Source organism: Musca autumnalis, unplaced genomic scaffold (assembly GCF_047663935.1).
Source record: "Musca autumnalis isolate F117 unplaced genomic scaffold, ASM4766393v1 scaffold_2, whole genome shotgun sequence".
Taxonomy (NCBI): domain Eukaryota; kingdom Metazoa; phylum Arthropoda; class Insecta; order Diptera; family Muscidae; genus Musca; species Musca autumnalis.
The window spans coordinates 25,931,691-25,954,454 of NW_027411755.1; the positions used below are offsets into that span (position 1 = coordinate 25,931,691).

The 22,764-nt window shown below is 33.4% G+C and overlaps 1 protein-coding gene across 1 annotated transcript; it reads right to left on the reverse strand.

The window, feature by feature from the left end:
• Nucleotides 1-8,090: 8,090 nt before the first annotated feature.
• LOC141392102 (uncharacterized) lies at nt 8,091-9,701 on the reverse strand. The gene has a single exon (XM_073965058.1). The coding sequence runs from the start codon at nt 9,699-9,701 to the stop codon at nt 8,091-8,093; it is 1,611 nt and encodes a 536-aa protein (XP_073821159.1).
• Between the last annotated feature and the right edge of the window lie 13,063 nt (nt 9,702-22,764).

The following is a 22,764-nucleotide window of genomic DNA, read 5'->3' on the forward strand; positions in this document are numbered from 1 at the left end:
AGGACTAAATCAAACTGAGGACAGAAAAGGTGAGAACAATTCTTAATATCCTTGGTTACAGTGCTTGGGATGAGCCTGCTTAATTTAATTAATTTATTAAAGTGACAAATCACAAGGCATTAATTAAAGGCTTCAAATGTTCTGTTATTGTCTAATATAGCACTCTAAAGAATAAAATGGATTTTAATTAAGTAATAAGAAACTAAATGCGTAGATGCTTAAGAATTAATTAGCAATAGTTATATAGTAATGGGTAAGTGATTCATTCCTTGGGGAAAATTAATACCCAAGCTATGAAAAAATATTCTTTAAAAAATCCACGTTTTGTGCTCTAATGGCGGAAGAAAAAATATTCCATAAAAAATATTTTTTTAAAAAATCCATATTTTGTTTTGCAAAAAAAAATTATTTTTTTTTTAATTTTCAAGAAATTCACATTTGTAGATATATTTTTTAAATTTTGTAAAATAATCCTCACTGTATTTTTTTAATGTTTTAAAAAATTGACGTTTTTTTAAAACTCTTAAATAAAAAAATATTTTTTACATTTATTTTTTTTACTTTTTTGGAAAAAATCCAAGTTAAAAATATATATATTTTTTAATTTTTTGAAAAAATCAGCGTTTTGTGAAAAATATTTAAAAATTGTCCCAAACCCCACGTTAAAAAAAAATTAATTATTTTTTCAAAAACCCACTTTTTATGAAAAGTATTATTAATTTTCTTAAAAATCCACATTTTGGAAAAAATTTAAAACGTCTGAAAAAATTCACGTTTTATAAAAAATATTTTATATTGTTTAAAAAATCCACCATTTTAAAAAATATTTTTTTTTTTAATTTTTTTTCAAAAAATTCAAGTTTAAATTTTCTTTAATTCTTTAAAAAAAATCCGCGTTTAGCGAAAAATATATTATTATTTATTTATTTAATTTGTGCAAAATTATTTTTTAAATTTTTTTCAAAGAACCACTTTTGATGAAAAAATATTTTTAAGTTTTATTTCAAAAAACCCCGTTTTATGACGAAATATTATTAATTTAATTTAAAAGAAATCCCACGTTTTATGACAAAATATTATAAATTTTTTTTTAAATCCACTAGTTGTGAAAAAAAATATTTTTTTTAATTTTTAAAAAATTCAAGTTTTGTGAAAAATATTTTTTTAAAAATCCAAATTTTGTGAGAAAATATTTTTTAAAAACATAAAAAATTTTTTTTTTTTACATTTTTAAAAAAAATCCACACAACCCCGACGAAAGTGTTTGCAATCATACAAAATGTTGTTGGTAGCTTTTACCAACCACACACAAACCGTGCCAGTGTTTCTCAAATAGAACATTGGTGGCGTTTTTTATTGGGGTAGCTGTTACAATTTGAAGAAGGTTTGCTTTGTTTTGCAAACACTTTCGTCGGGGTTGTGTGAGGTTGCCAAAGAAAAACTTTTCATTGAAGTTTTTTCTTGGTTCACCTTTATACTTTGAGCTGACGATAGATGTTTGGGTATAACAAGTTTTTTGTTGAAGAAGTTATTGAAAAATAACTTCGGTGGAGAATATCCACAGACAAGAAACAAGGGAACTGGTGAGATCCTGTGGCGAGGATCGAAAATAGTCTTCCCTGCCTTATCCCTTGCCAAACCTTCTCCACTAATAAATTAATTGTTTTAAATATTAAAACAACATCAATGGGATTGATTAAGCCAGACTATTTTGAAAAATCAAAATTGTAACAGCTATCCCAATAAAACAATTTTTTATTTATTTATTTATTTATTTATTAACAATTATATTTATAAGTGAACAATTATAAATATAATGGGCGTAACAGCTCTGGCTACTGAGGCCTTAAGCTGAAAATAGTATGTATGTACATATATACAAATTTATGTTTTTTAAATTATAGCAATAATCATAATATACAATTTGGTATAATTAAACTAATGACTTAATTTTGTTTATATTACATGGTAAAGATTACTACGTTTTAAGAATTGAATTATTTCAATAAGATGAGTATCATTGGGATTTCCGAGTTTATCGAGTAAGTTATTGTTAGGAAAAAATGAATTAGAATAATGTGTGATATGTTGACAATTTAACAATAGATGATTCATATCAAATGTAGGACATTTACAAAATTGGCATTCCTTTTTAATGTCTTTGTTAGTGACACAATCGTGCGTTGCACCAGAGTGTCCTAACCTCAGACGAATTATTTTAATTTGCGGTTGTATGGAATACTATATATACCACAGAAACTTTTTATTCGCTTTAGAGCTGAATCGATGTTGGAGAACCTTTTAGTTTTGACAGTTTTTTTTTAATAGCTCAACTACTGGTGAATTGTCATTTAGAAGGATAGATTTAAAGAGTTTTGCTGTAGAAAGATCTCTGTAACTTTCAATTGGCATAAGATTAGCTTCGAATAAAAATAATTAGATATTCTGGTTGTACGATGTGCTCCTAGAGCATTTCGTACAGCGGCATTAAATATGGTTTTAATCTTGTTTAAATTTGATTTTGCTGTGTATCCATATAAAAATATTCCGTAATTAATTTTAGATACAATGATGGCATTTATTATGGAAATTAAGGTATATGTGTTGCACTGAAATTTTTTATTTAATAAACATTTTATTATGTTAAGTTTACTTTGAAGAGACAAGCATAAAGCGTCGATATGGGAATTCCAGCGGTATTTTTTGTTAATAGTAATTCCAAGAATCTTCAGTGTTTCCACTGAAGGAATTGTATGATTATTAGAGATAAGTTTCGGATGACAATTTCGTTTACGACATATGTGTAGATGTTTACATTTTTCTAGTGATAACTGAGCACCAGAAAAACTACACCATTTTTCTATTTCTGGGAAAACATTACCAACATTTACAGTTGGAAGCTTCTGCTTTGAAAAATTTCGAATTATTATGAAATCATCAGCATAAGATATGCATTTGATGTCTTTCTGAGATTCTAATATTCTTGAAAGCTTGTTGTAGAAAATTAAAAATAAAACCACAGACAGTGGTGAACCTTGAGGAATTCCATTGTAAAGGGTTTTTGTTTCAGAAAGACAAGAGTTAACTTTAACTTTTATCTTTCTATTATACATATAGTTCCTAATATAATTATATATTTTTGGACCAATACCCCATTCTTCAAGTTGACTTAGAATAGCATGCACCCCGATCTTGTCAAACGCTTTAGAAAAATCAAGGGAAATGATTGAAAGGTGTTTGTTACATTTTAGAGAAGAGTTTATATGGTGGTCTAAAAAAATTAGCGGATCAACAATTGATTTTCCCTTTTTAAAGCCGAACTGACAAGGACTAAGGAGTTTATTAGCTGTAACAAACCACCATAGCCTTTTGGCAATGATTTTGTCCAGAACTTTGGAACAACATGTGTTTAAAGAGATAGGTCTATATGACAAAACTGATGTTTTATCAGAACTGGGTTTTGGAATTGGTATTATAAGACTGTTTTTATATACATGAGGAATATATGTATTTAATATGCTATTATATAGTAGCACTAACCTTTCTTTGGATTTATTACCGAGGTTCTTAATCATTTGATAGTTTATTCTGTCTAGTCCTGGGGTGGTGCCCTTAAGTTGATTTAGAGCAAGTTTTAATTCCAGCAGAGTTATGTCATTTTCTAAAGGACTGGCGAATTTGGTTGAGACCAGAGATCTAGGTTTTTGTGAGAATGTTTTCTTATGTGATCTAAATTCGTCGGGGAAGTTAGTATCTTCAGACGAATTAGACCAAAAATTACAAAAGCGATTGGCTATTTGTGCAGGATCAGAAATGTTGTCACCATTTACATCCGAAAGGCAATGTATGGATGTTTTTACCTTTATTCCACAGAATTGGCGTATATTATTCCAAATTCTGTCTGTTGGGCTTAAAGTATCAATTTCAGAAGTGAACTTTTCAACGGATTTTTGTTTGGAAATTTTTAATTCTCTCTTGTATATAGCATTAGCTTTTCGATAATTAATGAGATTATCATTTGTGATATTCCTTCTAAATACATTGAAGAGGCTATTTCTTTTTCGCTTAAGGTCTTCCAATTTACTGTTCCACCAGGGAACTGTTCGATCGTTTGTTGGTATTTTAAACTGAGGTATAGACTCGTTAGCGGACTTTAAAATAATTTTTTGAATGTTCGCAGTTTCTTTATTTATGTTATCACTGTATGGCTTCTCTGAACATAGCTTTTCAGATAAAAACATATAATGGTTCCAATCGGCTTTTTTAGTATTAAAAAGTGGTTTGGGTCTATATTGGTGTATAGAATTGGTTTGAGCGAACAGAGTGGTAATTATAGGAAAGTGATCGCTTCCATAAAGTTCAGTTTCAATTTTCCAGTAATTGATAAAATTGGTGAAATTAATGTTAAATCGATATGTGTGAATGTTTTATGTGTAGAGAAATGAGTTGGCGAGCCGTTGTTTAAAATCATTAAATTTGACTGAGTTATGAATTTGGCTAGTGTTTATACCCTCAGCCTTTAGGCTAAAGAGGGTATTTACACTTTGATACGACCAAAAATGTGCCCCATCGAAATAATGGTTTTAGACCCCAAGTATGTTTGTACGATATCCGTTTCAGACAATTTTGAGTAGATCTAGCAATGTCCGTCCGTCTGTCTGTCTGTCCGTCTGTCTGGCTGGTGCGCACGATAACTCTCGAACGAATCAATCGATTCGGTTCAAATTTTGGGTATCGAAATATTTTGTCCAGATTCGATTTAAGTTCGAAGATGGGCCATATAGGTCCACTCCTTCAGGTACCTCCCTCACAAATGTTCAAAAATTGTCGCAAAACTTGTGCGCACGATAACTCTTGTAGGGAATAACCGATTTGGTCCATACTTTGCACATCGTGTAATTTCTACCAAACTTAGATGAGGTTCCAATATGGACTCAATCGGTCCACTCCTTCGGGTACCTCCCACACAAAATTTCTGAAAAGTTCGGTTTAGGACCTGGTCTCGAATCTCTTTGATTTTTGTTTACGCAAGTTGTATTCGCTGTCCTTTATACGACGCTGTAAGTTTCATTAAGGGCAAGTCCATACTTCCTGAGAAAATAGCCTGAAAGTAACAAAAAACCCTATGACACCGTGTGTAGTGGTTGGAGCGCAAGATAACTCTCGAACGGATCTGCCGATTCAGTCCAAAATTTGGCTTTCGTAATATTTTGTCCAAACTTAGTTCAAGTTCAAAGATGGATTATATCGGTCTACTCCTTCCGGTACCTCCCCCACAAAAGTTCGAAAATGTTCGGAAAATTTGTGCGAACGATAACTCTTGAAGGAAGTAAATGATTTGGTCCATACTTTGCACATAATGAAATTTCAACCAGACTTAGATGAGGTTCCAATATGGACTCAATCGGAAAACTCCTTCGAGTACCTCTCACACAAAATTTCGGAAAAGTTCAGTTTAGGACCTGCTCTCGAATCGCCTTGGTTTTTGTTGTAACATCTTGTATTCACTGTCCCCTATACGAAGGTAAAAGTTTCCTCAGGGGCAAGTCCATACTTCCTGAAAAAATAGCCCGAAGGGTGTAAAAACCCCCTATTGCACCCCCATTTTCTATGTCGGTCCATTCCTTTAACTACCTTTTCCGCAAAATTTTTGAACTTTAATCCTAATCAACTAAATACATAAGTTTTTTGTGAAAAAAGTGTTTCAATTTGCACAGGCTGAGGGTATATCTCTGTCGGCAAAGCCGACTGATAATTTTTTACTTGTTTTTTGTTGTTTTTATTTGGAGTAATTTTGTTTTTCAATTCATTTCGCACCCTCTTACTGGTGTTCTTCGGGAGAATGGTAATGGTTGATGTTTTTTTCAGGTTTGCAGCTGTTGTTGTTGTTGGATTTACACCTGTTTTGTTTTCCTCTTTATTCTCAGATGTTTTGTTGGTTGTTTTAGTTTGTTGTAGATCGTCGTATTTGACGAAAGTACGTGTTGTTTTTGAAAACGAATTGTCGTTTGGGTGCCGTTCTTTATATTTTTCTGTTGCCGTTTTATTATCAACTTTTTCTATTGTTTTTATTGTTTGAATTTCTTTGAACTTAAGAAAGACGGGACATTTTCACAAAGTTCATTGTCGTTTATATGTTCTTCTTCACCACAGTTTGTACAGATTTTTTTGTTTTTGCATAGTTTTGTTGTGTGACCATAGTGAAAACAATTGTTACATCTTAATGGAAGTGGTATATACGGACGAATTACAGACTTTTCATAGCCTATGTTAATGTTATCCGGCAAATTTAGTAGGGAGAACGTTAGTATTATTAATCCAGTCTCAACTAACGATTCATTTACTTTTTTTAATATTTTTTTGGACTTCTATTACATTTTGTTGTTTAAGTTCAGTCAAGATTTCATTTTCGGGAATTCCTCTAAGGTCATTGTTATAAATTACACCTTTGCTACAGTTTAGGTGATTATGCTCCTTAACTTCTACTCTTATCTCATTATTAAGAGACACAAGTTGTATGAGTTTTGTGGCCTGAGTAGCATTTTTTGTTTTAACAAGTAACTCTCCGTTGCGGAGTTTTTTGCACATTTCAACTTCTCCACAAACACCGTCAATCACTTTTTTTTATTAAGAATGGAGAAACGTTAATTAATGTTTCATTACTATTAATTCTTGTAATTAGCAAGAATTTTGGACCGATTGTGATGTTTTTGAATAATTTTGTGTTGTCTAATTCAAACATTGCAGATTTGGATGATGAACACATGTTAAATTCACTTGAAGAGTTATCACGGTTTACTACTGACGTTTGAATGGTTTCGCAGTCAAGAGACGACTGAAAAACAATTTTTTATTTTTTTGAAAAAATAGACGTTTTTAATTTTTTGAAAAAAAAACCGGATTTGTGAAAAATTATTTTTAAAGTTTTTTCAAAACCCAAGTTTAAAAAAATATTATTTTGAAGAAATGTTTTATAAAAAAATATTTTTTAAAAAAATCAAGATTTTAAAAAAAATATTTTTTAATTTTTTTAAAAAAAGTCACATTTAAAAAAAATTAAAAATTCATATATTTTGAAAAAATGTTTTTTTGAATCATCACGTTTTTTGAAAAAATATTTTCAACTTGTTTTTACAATTTTTTCAAAGCCCCATTTTTTTGACATAATATTATTTTAATTATTATTTTTTAAATCAACTATTTGTGAAAAAATATATTTTTATTTTTTTTAAAAAATACTATATCCAAAGGTCATCAACGAGTATTCCGGTTTATTTCTGCAATTTTTTATTAGCGATTCGGTAGCAAGAAAGTTTCAGTAGCAAGGTTTTTAAAAAAAAATCCACGTTTTCAGAAAAATTTGTTTTTAAAATCCACATTTTGTGAAAAAATATTTTTTAAACTGTTTGTTTTGTTTCAGTTGAAGATTCAATCATATGATTGCTTAAGTCTGGAGCATTCCCCCATTGGCTTAACTTCATCATTACTTTCTATAAAAACTCTGAAAAAAATGTAAAAAATATTTTTAACAATTTTTTAAAAAAATCCACAATTTTAAAACTAATTTTTTGAAAAAAATTTACGTTTTTAATTTTTTGAAACACATTTTTTTAAATCCGCGTTTTGTGAATTTTTTTTGGAATAAATAAAAAATATTTTTTTTTCAAATATCCTCGATTTTGAAGAAATTTTTTATGAAAAAATATTTTTTTTTAAATCAAAAATTTTCAAAAATATGTTTTTATTTTAATTTTTATAAAATATCCAAATTTTTGAAAAAATGTTTTTTAAAAAATCCTTATATTTTGAAAAAATATTTTTTTTAAGTCAAATTTTGTGAAAAAAAATTTGTTTAAAAATCCAAATTTTGTGAATTTTTTTTTAAATCCAAGTTTTGTCTGTTAAAAATATTTTTAAAAAATCCACATTTTGTGTTAAAAATATCTTTTTAAAAAATCCACGTTTCGTGTTAAAAATATTTTTAAAAAATACACGTTTTGTGTTAAAATATTCTTTTTTAAAAAATCCACATTTTGCGAAAAAAAATATTCTTAAACAATTAAAATTTATTTATTTATTTTTTATTTAATTTATTTTATTTGTTTAATATTCAATTCAGAATTTGACAATCGCAACCGTAAAAGTTCCGCCAAAAATATCAAAAATCCCGAAGTCAAACCACCAACCAAAATTATCCAAGGCCAAAAGAGATCCTTTACCTGAAGGGCTCGTGCCTGATTACCCAAATTGGGAGTACTGATGGTAACCCTCTTTGTCCGTAGCATATCTGCAAAAGTGCTGGCATACCAATACTGCGGCAAACCCACCGCATGTACCCGATTTATAAGATAATCCAACGGCTCCTTATAGATTGAATGCTTTTGCAGCTGAAGTGCACAAGGCATACTGAAGAGGGTCATCTTCTCGTTTACTTGGAAAATATTTTGGGTGAAATATTGTTGTTTACGCTTGAGGACCTTCCAGGAGAGTGAAACCAAAAAATAACCCTTTGAGGTATTGAAATTGTTGCGATTTTTTTCGTAGTAGGCCACGCTGTCGGTAAGCAGTAGAGAATCTTGTATAATGTCGGCTGCATCTTCTATGGCCTCAATATCACTGGTGATGGCCAGAATTTTTAACTGTGAATTTTTGAGATCCTCAAACGATTGAATCTGAGGATGATTGGGTGGACTGGTAATCAGGGTGTTCATGTTAGCCGCAAATTGGGTACTTATATTCAACCCCGCCACAAAAATCAGAATATATATTAATTTCAAGCACCGCCACTTCGATTTCCGGGGCGCAAATGATTGACCCAAAATCCCCGAAAAGATGCGATAATTAAACAGGGAATCCAGGAGCTGCAGATGATGGTCATCGAAGAAATAATCCACCACAAATTGTGAAAAGGAAAAAATTGAGGTACAAAGAATGACGCAACCAAAAAAGTAACGATTCAACAGGACACCATAGACCTCGGTTATGCTGAGCGGCAGGGCACAGGGTATCATTAGCAGACCCTCCAGCGAATCATATACTGCCGATTTGTAGAGCCATTTACCATCGTTGTAATAGGACGAGGTCATGGGTATGTCAATGAGATTATCTTGGGCCATTTGATTGACTTGGCTAAAGGATGTCCTTGCTGCCACCTCGTGGGATGCATACATGTGCATGTGGGCCTTGAAAACTTCTCCAAAGAGTAACACCAATCGGGCAATGTAACCATTGAGTTTAACACCTCCCTTGCCATCTTCATAGGGAAAGGACAATGTCATGGTGGTATCGGTAAAATATACCACCGACTTATTCTCCATATTATGCCAATGTTCGGGATAATAGGGCGCTCCACTCCACACTGACCATTGGTAGTGAGGAAATGGCTTCAGTTGTTGTATGATGTCCACTTCTTCAGAATTGAGACCTTTCACCAGGACATTTGTCATTTTATATAAATCACAAAGTTTTAAGAAATTCTCCAGAAATTTCTCGTCGGCTTCTCCGGAGACCAGTACCAAAATCCTCGACTGCCTCATGTAATTTAAAACGTTCGCTGCCCAAGTCATTAGCTCCATATCCACCTTATTGGAAATTAAGAAAACAGCTAATATCTCTGCAATAAAAGTTCTTACAAATTCGTAGCTGGCTCCTGTTGTCACCAGGACCTGGGGTACCTGAATTAAGTTAAAAGTGTCCTCCATGAGAATATCCTTTAGACTGTCTTGATCCGCCACCAGCAACAAAGTTTCAAATTTCTTCTCCTTGTAGATATTTCCCAGTAAAACTTCCAACTTAAAATTCTATCCATCTGTTATGGATCTATTTATCGAACTTGTATCCATGGCCAAGCCATGAATAAATAATTCCGCTAATAGAACAATTTGTAATAGTTGTCCCATGATAACTGCCGACTGATGCCATTCTAAAATCATTTTCTTTTATTTGGTTTCGATTAACTGATTATTAATTATGAAACCTACGCAGGGTGTGATGGGCGAGGGTGGGTTAAAGGTTGTAATTAATATGACATTTTATGTTATTATGCGACAACATAATTGATTGTTTGAAATCCCGTAAAGCATGCCATAAATACTGGTAACCACCACCATTCGCTGAAAAGACGAAAAGGAAAGAGTCATAAGGAAGGAGGTTTGAGGGTAGTCGGTATAGCCGACTATGTTTTATTTAGACAAACAAATTATTTGTGGAAAGAGGCAAGGAAGACTATTCTGCGGAGAAAGACAAAGGGATGTGAAGAGTGCCAAAAGGACATGGAACTTTATAAAAAAAGTAAACCCCGTACGAGAATTTTGGGCAAAGCCAAGGGATACTGACAAGAAAACCCTGAATTCTAAAAAAAAAAATTAAGACGTAAGCGAAAAGCTGCCGGAACTGTAAGGTTGTCAATAAAATCCAATTCTAATTACTTTGTGAAGTACCAAACTTTCTTCAGACTATTTTAACGAGCTTCAAACTTCATTGTCTAACATCAAGCACATCTGTGGAACCACTTTGTTAAGCGCCAAACTTCTTTGCCTACCATCAAAGGCTTCCATGAAACCACTTTGTTAGGCTTCGAACTTCTTTATCGTGTAAAAAATGTCTCGCAAACAACTTGATCGAGTAACAAACCCACTTCAAACAATTTTGTCAAGAATCAAATCTCCTTTACATCATTAAATAGTTTCAAAACTTTTTTGTCTACCAAAAGGGTAGCGCAGATTACTTTATCGCACACCAAACACCGCTTCATACTAATTAGTCAAGCATCAAACTTCCTTTAGATTATATCATAAAGCTTCAAACTTCTTTGCCTACTAACATACTTCCTTGAAACTACTCTGTAAAACATCCGACGTCCTTTTCAAGTATGAAACTACTCACAAACTACTTTATTTAATACCAACTCCTCACCAGACTATTTATTCATGCTTCAAATTTATTTGATTAGTATCAAACTACTATCAAACAACTCTAGTTGGCATGAAACTTCTTTAGTTAATAGCAAACCTGGATCAGACTACCTTTAAAATAGCTTCAAACTTCTTTACCAATTACTTTGTTGATTAGCAATCGCAAATTACTTTAGACGAATATCAAACCCGCTTCAAGCTACTTATTCCAGCATCAAACCACTGTTAGACTATTTCAGCAACCCTCAAACTGTTTTGCCAACTATCAAAATTCTATCAAAACGCTCTGTTAGACATCAGACTTCAATATTGAATATTCAACGACTCGCAAATTAGTTCTACAAAAGGTTGGAGTGGAAATTAAAATATGTCTTATGATCTGCCAATTGTTTTTATCTGCATTATTCTTATTTGTGAATCGGCTTAAGTCGCCCTAAATATTTTCAGGTCCTGGAGCTAACTCACATGAATCTCGATACCTCCGATAGTCCTTGAGAAAATATAACAACTTCAGTCAACTTCCACTTGCCAAAATATTCAAAGCAATTCACTACCCATCTCCATTTAATACATTCCTTCCGCCCTATGTCACACCCATCCCTTTCAATTGTTTCTAACTTCATTTATTAATAATACTGCGCATAGTATCGTTAACAATTCCCATTTGCCAACAACTTCGCCATAAAGATTTCCATGAACAGTTTGTGTTATATGTGTCTGACTTCCTGCCAACCGCACTCCGAACAACATCTCATTTTGCACAATCAGTGGCTTAGCCAGATTCTTCCTTATGTTCTTAGCTATATCTTTGTTTATTCCTTTCTTTTATTTCCGTTAAAGGGGGAATTTTTTTAAGAATATTTTTTCACCTAACATCAGACCAATAAACGTGGATTTTTTAAAGAATATTTGTTCACCTAACATCAGACCAATAAACGTGGATTTTTTAAAGAATATTTTTTCACCTAACATCAGACCAATAAACGTGGATTTTTTAAGGAATATTTTTTCACCTAACATCAGACCAATAAACGTGGATTTTTTAAAGAATATTTTTTTCACCTAACATCAGACCAATAAACGTGGATTTTTTAAAGAATATTTTTTCACCTAACATCAGACCAATAAACGTGGATTTTTTAAAGAATATTTTTTTCACCTAACATCAGACCAATAAACGTGGATTTTTTAAAGAATATTTTTTCACCTAACATCAGACCAATAAACGTGGATTTTTTAAAGAATATTTTTTCACCTAACATCAGACCAATAAACGTGGATTTTTTAAAGAATATTTTTTCACCTAACATCAGACCAATAAACGTGGATTTTTTAAAGAATATTTTTTCACCTAACATCAGACCAATAAACGTGGATTTTTTAAAGAATATTTTTTCACCTAACATCAGACCAATAAACGTGGATTTTTTAAAGAATATTTTTTCACCTAACATCAGACCAATAAACGTGGATTTTTTAAAGAATATTTTTTCACCTAACATCAGACCAATAAACGTGGATTTTTTAAAGAATATTTTTTCACCTAACATCAGACCAATAAACGTGGATTTTTTAAAGAATATTTTTTCACCTAACATCAGACCAATAAACGTGGATTTTTTAAAGAATATTTTTTCACCTAACATCAGACCAATAAACGTGGATTTTTTAAAGAATATTTTTTCACCTAACATCAGACCAATAAACGTGGATTTTTTAAAGAATATTTTTTCACCTAACATCAGACCAATAAACGTGGATTTTTATACCCTCCACCATAGTATGGAGGGTATATTAAGTTTGTTTTTCCGTTTGTAACGCATTGAAATACTCATTTGCGACCCTATAAAGTATATATATTCTTGATCAGGGTAAAATTCTAAGTCGATCTGAGCACGTCCGTCCGTCCGTCCGTCCGTCTGTGGTAATCACTCTAGCATCCACAAAAATGGAGATAGGACGCTGAAATTTTGGGAAAATGCGTCTTTTGTTTGCAGGCAGGTCAAGTTCGATGATGGGCTATATCGGTCCACGTTTTGGTATAGCCCCCATATAACGGTACCCCCCGATTTACGGTATTTTGATGTTTTTAGCTACATTTTCAGACCGATTTAGCTAAAATTTGACATTTAGGGTTCTTAAGTGTCAATAAACTTATATAACAAAACTTGTGGACATAGATCCACGTTTTGGTATAGCCCCCATATAACGGTACCCCCCGATTTACGGTATTTTGACGTTTTTAGCTACATTTTCAGACCGATTTGGCTATAATTTGACGTTTAGGGTTCTTAAGTGTCAATAAACTTATATAACAAAACTTGTGGTCATAGATCCACGTTTTGGTATAGCCCCCATATAACGGTACCCCCCGATTTGCGGTATTTTGACGTTTTTAGCTACATTTTTAGACCGATTTAGCTATAATTTTACATTTAGGGTTCTTAAGTGTTAATAAACTTATATAACAAAACTTGTGGACATAGATCCACGTTTTGGTATAGCCCCCATATAACGATACCCCCGATTTGCGGTATTTTGACGTTTTTAGCTACATTTTTAGACCGATTTAGCTATAATTTGACATTTAGGGTTCTTAAGTGTTAATAAACTTACATATTAAAAGTTGTGGACATAGGTCCACGTTTTGGTATAGCCCCAATATAACGGTACCCCCCGATTTACGGTATTTTGACGGTTTTAGCTACATTTTCAGACCGATTTGGCTATAATTTGACATTTAGGGTTCTTAAGTGTCAATAAACATATATAACAGAGGTCCACGTTTTGGTATAGGACATAGGTCCACGTTTTGGTATAGCCCCCATATAACGGTACCCCCCGATTTGCGGTATTTTGACGTTTTTAGCTACATTTTTTGACCGATTTAACTATAATTTGACATTTAGGGTTCTTAAGTATTAATAAACGTATATAACAAAAGTTGTGGACATAGGTCCACGTTTTGGTATAGCCCCCATATAACGGTACCCCCCGATTTGCGGTATTTTGACGTTTTTAGCTACATTCTCAGACCGATGTAGCTATAATTTGACAGTTAGGGTTCTTAAATGTCAATAAACTTATATAACAAAAGTTGTGGACATAGGTCCACGTTTTGGTATAGCCCCCATATAACGGTACCCCCCGATTTACGGTATTTTGACGGTTTTAGCAACATTTTCAGACCGACTTAGCTATATTTTGACATTAAGGGTTCTTAAGTGTCATTAAACTTATTTAACAAAACTTGTGGACATATGTCCACGTTTTGGTATAGCCCCCATATAACGGTACCCCCCGATTTGCGGTATTTTGTCGTTTTTAGCTACATTTGTAGACCGATTTAGCTATAATTTGACATTTATTGTTCTTAAGTATCAATAAACTTATATAACAAAAGTTGTGGACATAGGTCCACGTTTTGGTATGGCCCCCATATAACGGTACCCCCCGATTTACGGTATTTTGACGTTTTTAGCTACATTTTCAGACCGATTTGGCTATAATTTGACATTTAGGGTTCTTAAGTGTCAATAAACTTATATAACAAAACTTGTGGTCATAGATCCACGTTTTGGTATAGCCCCCATATAACGGTACCCCCGATTTGCGGTATTTTGACGTTTTTAGCTACATTTTTAGACCGATTTAGCTATAATTTCACATTTAGGGTTCTTAAGTGTTAATAAACTTACATATTAAAAGTTGTGGACATAGGTCCACGTTTTGGTATAGCCCCAATATAACGGTACCCCCCGATTTACGGTATTTTGACGGTTTTAGCTACATTTTCAGACCGATTTGGCTATAATTTGACATTTAGGGTTCTTAAGTGTCAATAAACATATATAACATAGGTCCACGTTTTGGTATAGGACATAGGTCCACGTTTTGGTATAGCCCCCATATAACGGTACCCCCCGATTTGCGGTATTTTGACGTTTTTAGCTACATTTTTTGACCGATTTAACTATAATTTGACATTTAGGGTTCTTAAGTATTAATAAACGTATATAACAAAAGTTGTGGACATAGGTCCACGTTTTGGTATAGCCCCCATATAACGGTACCCCCCGATATACGGTATTTTGACGTTTTTAGCTACATTATCAGACCGATGTAGTTATAATTTCACATTTAGGGTTCTTAAGTGTTAATAATCTTATATATTAGAAGTTGTGGACATAGGTCCACGTTTTGGTATAGCCCCCATATAACGGTACCCCCCGATTTGCGGTATTTTGACGTTTTTAGCTACATTCTCAGACCGATGTAGCTATAATTTGACAGTTAGGGTTCTTAAATGTCAATAAACTTATATAACAAAAGTTGTGGACATAGGTCCACGTTTTGGTATAGCCCCCATATAACGGTACCCCCCGATTTACGGTATTTTGACGGTTTTAGCAACATTTTCAGACCGACTTAGCTATATTTTGACATTAAGGGTTCTTAAGTGTCATTAAACTTATTTAACAAAACTTGTGGACATATGTCCACGTTTTGGTATAGCCCCCATATAACGGTACCCCCCGATTTGCGGTATTTTGTCGTTTTTAGCTACATTTGTAGACCGATTTAGCTATAATTTGACATTTATTGTTCTTAAGTATCAATCTATATATATAAAAGAGCTTAGTGATGAGTGAGTGAGTGAGTGAGTGAGTGAGTGACTGACATATCATCGCCCAGACGAAACCGCTGAAGCTAGAAAGCTGAAATTTTGACTGTGGGTTGCTGTCGGTGTGTAGGGGTGAGATAAGGCTGGGTTTTTGGAAATTCGACCTAGAAGGGTACGAAAAGTACGAAAAGGTACTAAATATGGTACACTTTGTATTAGGCAAACGGGAAGAGCTAGAATTCTGAAATTTGGAATGGGGGTAACTGATGGAGAGTTAGAAAGATGTACCAAAGGGTTTTTGGAAATTCGACCTATAAGTGTACGAAAAGTTACTAAATTTGGTACCAATTGTATATTTTGAGCGGATATAGCTACAATGTTCATATTTGGTATGGAAATCAAGGTTGGAAAGTGGTGTTAATAAAAGGAAATGATTTTGGAAGTTCGTACTTATGTGTACGAGTAGTACTAAATGGTACTAAATTTGGTACAATTTGGATTTGGGTGAACGGATAGAGCTGAAAACCTGAAATTTGGAATTTAGATTACCGTTGAAGCGTACGATTGAGATATGGGTGTATTTTTTATTCATACTTATGTGTACTAAATTTGGTACAAATTGGATTTGGGTGAACGAATAGAGCTGGAATCCTGAAATTTGGAATTTAATTACTTTTGGAGTGTAGGATTGAGTTAGTTTTGGAAATTTATACTTATGGGTACGGAAAGTACTAAATGGTACTAAATTTGGTACAATTTAAATTTAGTTCAACGGATAGAGTTGGAATCCTAAAATTTCGAATTAAGGTTACTGATGGAGTGTAGAATTGAGGTAGTTTTGGAAATTCATACTTATGGGAACGGAAAGTACTAAAGGCACTAAATTTGGTACAACTTATATTTGGGTGAACGGATAGAGTTGGAATCCTGAAATTTCGAATTAAGGTTACTGTTGGAGTGTAGGATTGAGGCAGTTTTGGAAATTCGTACTTATGGGTACGAAAAGTACTAAATGGTACCAAATTTGGTGCAATTTGGATTTAGATAGACATGGAAACCTGAAATTTCGAATTAAGGTTACTGATGGAGTATAGGATTGAGGTAGTTTTGGAAATTCATATTTATGGGAACGGAAAGTACTAAATGTACTAAATTTGGTACAATTTATATTTGGGTGAACGGATAGAGCTGGAATCCAGAAATTTGGAATTAAATTGCTTTTGGAGTGTAGGATTGAGTTAATCTTGGAAATTTATACTTATGGGTACGGAAAGTAGTAAATGGTACAAAATTTGGTACAATTTACATTTAGTTGAACGGATAGAGTTGGAATCTTAAAATCTAAATTAAGGTTACTGATGGAGTGTAGGATTGAGGTAGTTTTGGAAATTCATACTTATGGGAACGGAAAGTACTAAATGTACTAAATTTGGTACAATTTATAATTGGGTGAACGGATAGAGTTGGAATCCTGAAATTTCGAATTAAGGTTACTGTTGCAGTGTAGGATTGAGGAAGTTTTGGAAATTCGTACTTATGGGTACGAAACGTACTAAATTTGGTACAATTTGGAGAGATGGAATACTGAAATTTGGAATTACAACTGCTTTTGAAGTGTACGATTGAGGTAACTCTGAAATTCGTACTTATAAGTACGGAAATTGCATTTATATGGAGAAATAGCGCTGGAATCCGGAAATTATAATAAATAGTAAATAATAAATCATCTATATATATAAAAGAGCTTAGTGATGAGTGAGTGAGTGAGTGAGTGAGTGAGTGACTGACATATCATCGCCCAGACGAAACCGCTGAAGCTAGAAAGCTGAAATTTTGACTGTGGGTTGCTGTCGGTGTGTAGGGGTGAGATAAGGCTGGGTTTTTGGAAATTCGACCTAGAAGGGTACGAAAAGTACGAAAAGGTACTAAATATGGTACACTTTGTATTAGGCAAACGGGAAGAGCTAGAATTCTGAAATTTGGAATGGGGGTAACTGATGGAGAGTTAGAAAGATGTACCAAAGGGTTTTTGGAAATTCGACCTATAAGTGTACGAAAAGTTACTAAATTTGGTACCAATTGTATATTTTGAGCGGATATAGCTACAATGTTCATATTTGGTATGGAAATCAAGGTTGGAAAGTGGTGTTAATAAAAGGAAATGATTTTGGAAGTTCGTACTTATGTGTACGAGTAGTACTAAATGGTACTAAATTTGGTACAATTTGGATTTGGGTGAACGGATAGAGCTGAAAACCTGAAATTTGGAATTTAGATTACCGTTGAAGCGTACGATTGAGATATGGGTGTATTTTTTATTCATACTTATGTGTACTAAATTTGGTACAAATTGGATTTGGGTGAACGAATAGAGCTGGAATCCTGAAATTTGGAATTTAATTACTTTTGGAGTGTAGGATTGAGTTAGTTTTGGAAATTTATACTTATGGGTACGGAAAGTACTAAATGGTACTAAATTTGGTACAATTTAAATTTAGTTCAACGGATAGAGTTGGAATCCTAAAATTTCGAATTAAGGTTACTGATGGAGTGTAGAATTGAGGTAGTTTTGGAAATTCATACTTATGGGAACGGAAAGTACTAAAGGCACTAAATTTGGTACAACTTATATTTGGGTGAACGGATAGAGTTGGAATCCTGAAATTTCGAATTAAGGTTACTGTTGGAGTGTAGGATTGAGGCAGTTTTGGAAATTCGTACTTATGGGTACGAAAAGTACTAAATGGTACCAAATTTGGTGCAATTTGGATTTAGATAGACATGGAAACCTGAAATTTCGAATTAAGGTTACTGATGGAGTATAGGATTGAGGTAGTTTTGGAAATTCATATTTATGGGAACGGAAAGTACTAAATGTACTAAATTTGGTACAATTTATATTTGGGTGAACGGATAGAGCTGGAATCCAGAAATTTGGAATTAAATTGCTTTTGGAGTGTAGGATTGAGTTAATCTTGGAAATTTATACTTATGGGTACGGAAAGTAGTAAATGGTACAAAATTTGGTACAATTTACATTTAGTTGAACGGATAGAGTTGGAATCTTAAAATCTAAATTAAGGTTACTGATGGAGTGTAGGATTGAGGTAGTTTTGGAAATTCATACTTATGGGAACGGAAAGTACTAAATGTACTAAATTTGGTACAATTTATAATTGGGTGAACGGATAGAGTTGGAATCCTGAAATTTCGAATTAAGGTTACTGTTGCAGTGTAGGATTGAGGAAGTTTTGGAAATTCGTACTTATGGGTACGAAACGTACTAAATTTGGTACAATTTGGAGAGATGGAATACTGAAATTTGGAATTACAACTGCTTTTGAAGTGTACGATTGAGGTAACTCTGAAATTCGTACTTATAAGTACGGAAATTGCATTTATATGGAGAAATAGCGCTGGAATCCGGAAATTATAATAAATAGTAAATAATAAATCATAAATCATAAATAATAAATAATAAATAATAAGTAATAAATAATCTATATATATAAAAGAGCTTAGTGATGAGTGAGTGAGTGAGTGACTGACATATCATCGCCCAGACGAAACCGCTGAAGCTAGAATCTCCAAATTTTGGGTGTGGGTTGCTGTTGGTGTGTAGGGGTGAGATAAGGCTGGGTTTTTGGAAATTCGACCTAGAAGGGTACGAAAAGTACTAAAAGGTACTAAATATGGTACCCTTTGTATTGGGCAAACGGAAAGAGCTAGAATTCTGAAATTTGGCATGAAGGTAACTGATTGAGAGTTAGAAAGATGTACCGAAGGGTTTTTGGAAATTCGACCTCTAAGTGTACGAAAAGTACTAAAATTTACAAAATTTAGTACCAATTGTATATTTTGAACGGATATAGCTAGAATCATGGAATTTGGTATGGAAATCATGGTTGGGAAGTGGTGCTTCTAAAAGGAGATGGTGTGGAAAATTCATACTTATGTGTACGAAAAGTACCAAATGGTACTAAATTTGGTACTATGGGGATTTGGGTGAACGGATAGAGCTGGAATCTCGAAATTTGGAATTGACATTACTGGTGGAGTGTAGGTATGAGGGAGTTTTGGAAATTCGTACCTATGGGTACGGAAAGTACTAAATGGTACTAAATTTAGTACTGCTTGGATTTCGGTAAACGGATAGAGCTCGATTCCTCAAATTTGGACTGAGGGTCACTGATGAAGAGTAAGAGAGATGTACTAAAGGGTTTTCGGAAACTATGTACGAAAAGTACTAATTGGTACTAAATTTGGTACAATGGGCATTTGGGTGAACGGATAAAGCTGGAATCATGAAATGTTGAATTGTGATTTGTGTTGGAGTGTAGGACTGAAGTAGTTTTCGACAATCGTACTTATGGGAACGAGAAGTTATAAATGGTACTAAATTTGGTACAATGGGGATTTGGTTGAACGGATAGAGCTGGAATCCCGAAATTTGGAATTGAGATTGCTGTTGGATTGTGGGATTAAGGTTATGAAAAGTACTAATTGATACTAGATGTGGTACAATTAGGATTTGGGTGATGGATAGCGCTTGAGTCCTAAAATTTGAAATTAGGATTACTGTTGGAGTATAGGACTGAGGTAGTTTTGGAAATTCTTAGCTATGGGTACGAAAAGTACTAAGTGGTACTACATTTGGTACAATTTGGATTTGGGGGAACGGATAGAGCTGGAATCCTTTAATTTAATCAGACTACTGTTGGAGTGTAGGATTGAGATGGAAGTAGTTTTTGAAATCCGTTCTTGTGGGTACGAAATGTACCAAATGCTACAATTTGGATTTGATTGCACGGATAGCGCTGGAATCCGGTTATTTAGAATTATGGTAGTGAAGGATTGAGGTAGTTTTGGAAAATCGCGCTATGGGTACGAAGTGTACTTAATGGTACTATGTTTTACATTTGTATGTGGTAATCGAAATACGTATCATATGTATACGAAAATTACGAAATGACACTCAATTTGTTATTGGAGTCAGGGTGAGTGTTGGTGTGTGGCTTTGGCATATCATATACGAAAAGTACTAAATCGTTCTAAATTTGGTATCGGGTGTAGGAACAGAGCTGGAATTCTACAATTTGTTCTAGAGTCACTGTTTGTGTGTGGGATTAAGATATGCAGATAGATGACTTTGGACAAAAAAATACTATGAAAAGTACTAAATGGCACAGAATTTGGTACAATTTGCTTTTGTGTAAAGGGGTTTTTGGGAATTCGTCCTAGAAAGGTACGAAAAGTACAAAAAGGTACTAAATATGGTATCCATTGTATTAGGCGAACGCGAAGAGATAGAATTCGGAAATTTTGAACGAGGGCACTAATGGAGAGTTATAGAGATGTACCAAAGGATTTTTGGAAATTCGACCGATAAGTGTACGAAAAGTACTAAAAGTTACTAAATTTGGTACTAATTGTATATTTTGAACGGATATAGCTACAATCTTCAAATTTGGTGTGGTAATCAAGTTTGGGAAATGGCGTTGATATAAGGAAATGGTTTTGGAAGTTCGTACTTATGTATAAATGGTACTAAATTTGGTACCATTTGGATTTGAGTGAATGGATGGAGCTTGAAACCTGAAATTTGGAATTAAGATTACTGTTGAACTGTAGAATTGAGAAAGTTTAAGATATTCGTGCATATGGGTTCGAAAAGTACTAAATCGTACTAAATTTGGTACAATTTAGATTTGTGTGAACGGGTAGAGCTGGAATCTTGAAATTTGGAATTAAGATTACTTTTGAAGTGTATGATTGATGTAGTGTTAGAAATTCGTACTTATAAGTACAGAAAGCACTAAATATTACTAAATTTTGTACAACATGGATTTGGGGGAACGAATAGAGCTTGAAACCTGAAGTTTTGAATTAAGAATACCGTAATGGTGTAGGGTGTACTAAGTGTACAAAAAGTACTAAAATTTACAAAATTTAGTACCAATTGTATATTTTGAACGGATATGGCTAGAATAATGGAATTTGGTATGGAAATCAAAGTTGGGAAGTGGTACTTGGAAAATTCATACTTACATATGTGTACGAAAAGTACTAAATGGTACTAAATTTGGTACAATGGGGATTTGGGTGAACGGATAAAGCTGGAATCCTGAAATGTGGAACTGCGATTTGGAAAATTGTACTTAATGGGAATGAAAAGTTAAAAAAAATGGTACTAAATTTAGTACAGTTTGGATTTGGGCGAATGGATAGAGTAAGAGAGATGTGCTAAAGGGTTTTTGGAAATTATGAGTGTACGAAAAGTACTAAATTTGGTACAATGGTGCTGTGGGTGAACGGATAGTGCTGGAATCTCGAAAAATTGGAATTGGGATTACTGGTGGAGTGTAGGATTGAGGTAGTTTTGGAAATTCGTACTTATGTACTAAATTGTACTAAATTTGGTACAATGGGGATTTGGGTGAACGGATAGAGCTGGAATCCCGAAATTTGGAATTGAGATTCCTGTTGGAGAGTGGATTAAGGTAGAAAATTCGTACTTATGGATATGAATAGTACTAAATGGTACTAAATTTGGTACAACTTGGATTTGGGTGAATTAATAGAGCTGGAATCAAGAAATATGGAATTACGATTACAGTCAAAGAGTAGGATTCAGGTAGTTTTGAAAAATCGTACTTATGGGTACGAAAAGTACTAAATTTGGTACAATTTGTAGTTAGGTGAACGGATAGCGGTGGAACCTTGCAATTTGAAACTATGATTATTGCAGCCCTGTTGCATTGAGGAAGTTTTAAAAAAATCGTACTTATGGGTACGAAAGTTCTCAATTGTTCCAAATTTGGTACAATTAGGAATTGGACGAACGGATACAGCTGGAATCCTGAAATTTGGAATTAAGATTACTGTTAAAGTGAAGGATTCATGTAGTCTTGAAAAATCTTACTTGTGGATACGAAGAGTACGAAATAATAATATGTTTGGTACAATTAGGAATTGGACGAACGGATACAGCTGGAATCTTGAAATTTGGAATTACGATTATTGTTATTATTTTGTATTAATGTCAGTGTAGGGTTGAGATATGTCGTCGAAATACGTACCATAAGTACACGAAAAGTACTTAATGGTACTCAGTTTGTTTTTGGGTGTAGGGACAGTGCTGGAATCTGTATTTTTTTGGAATTAGGGTGAGTATTGGTGTGCAACGTTGATCTGTTAATGTGTAAGGGTGAGATACGGCCGATCTTT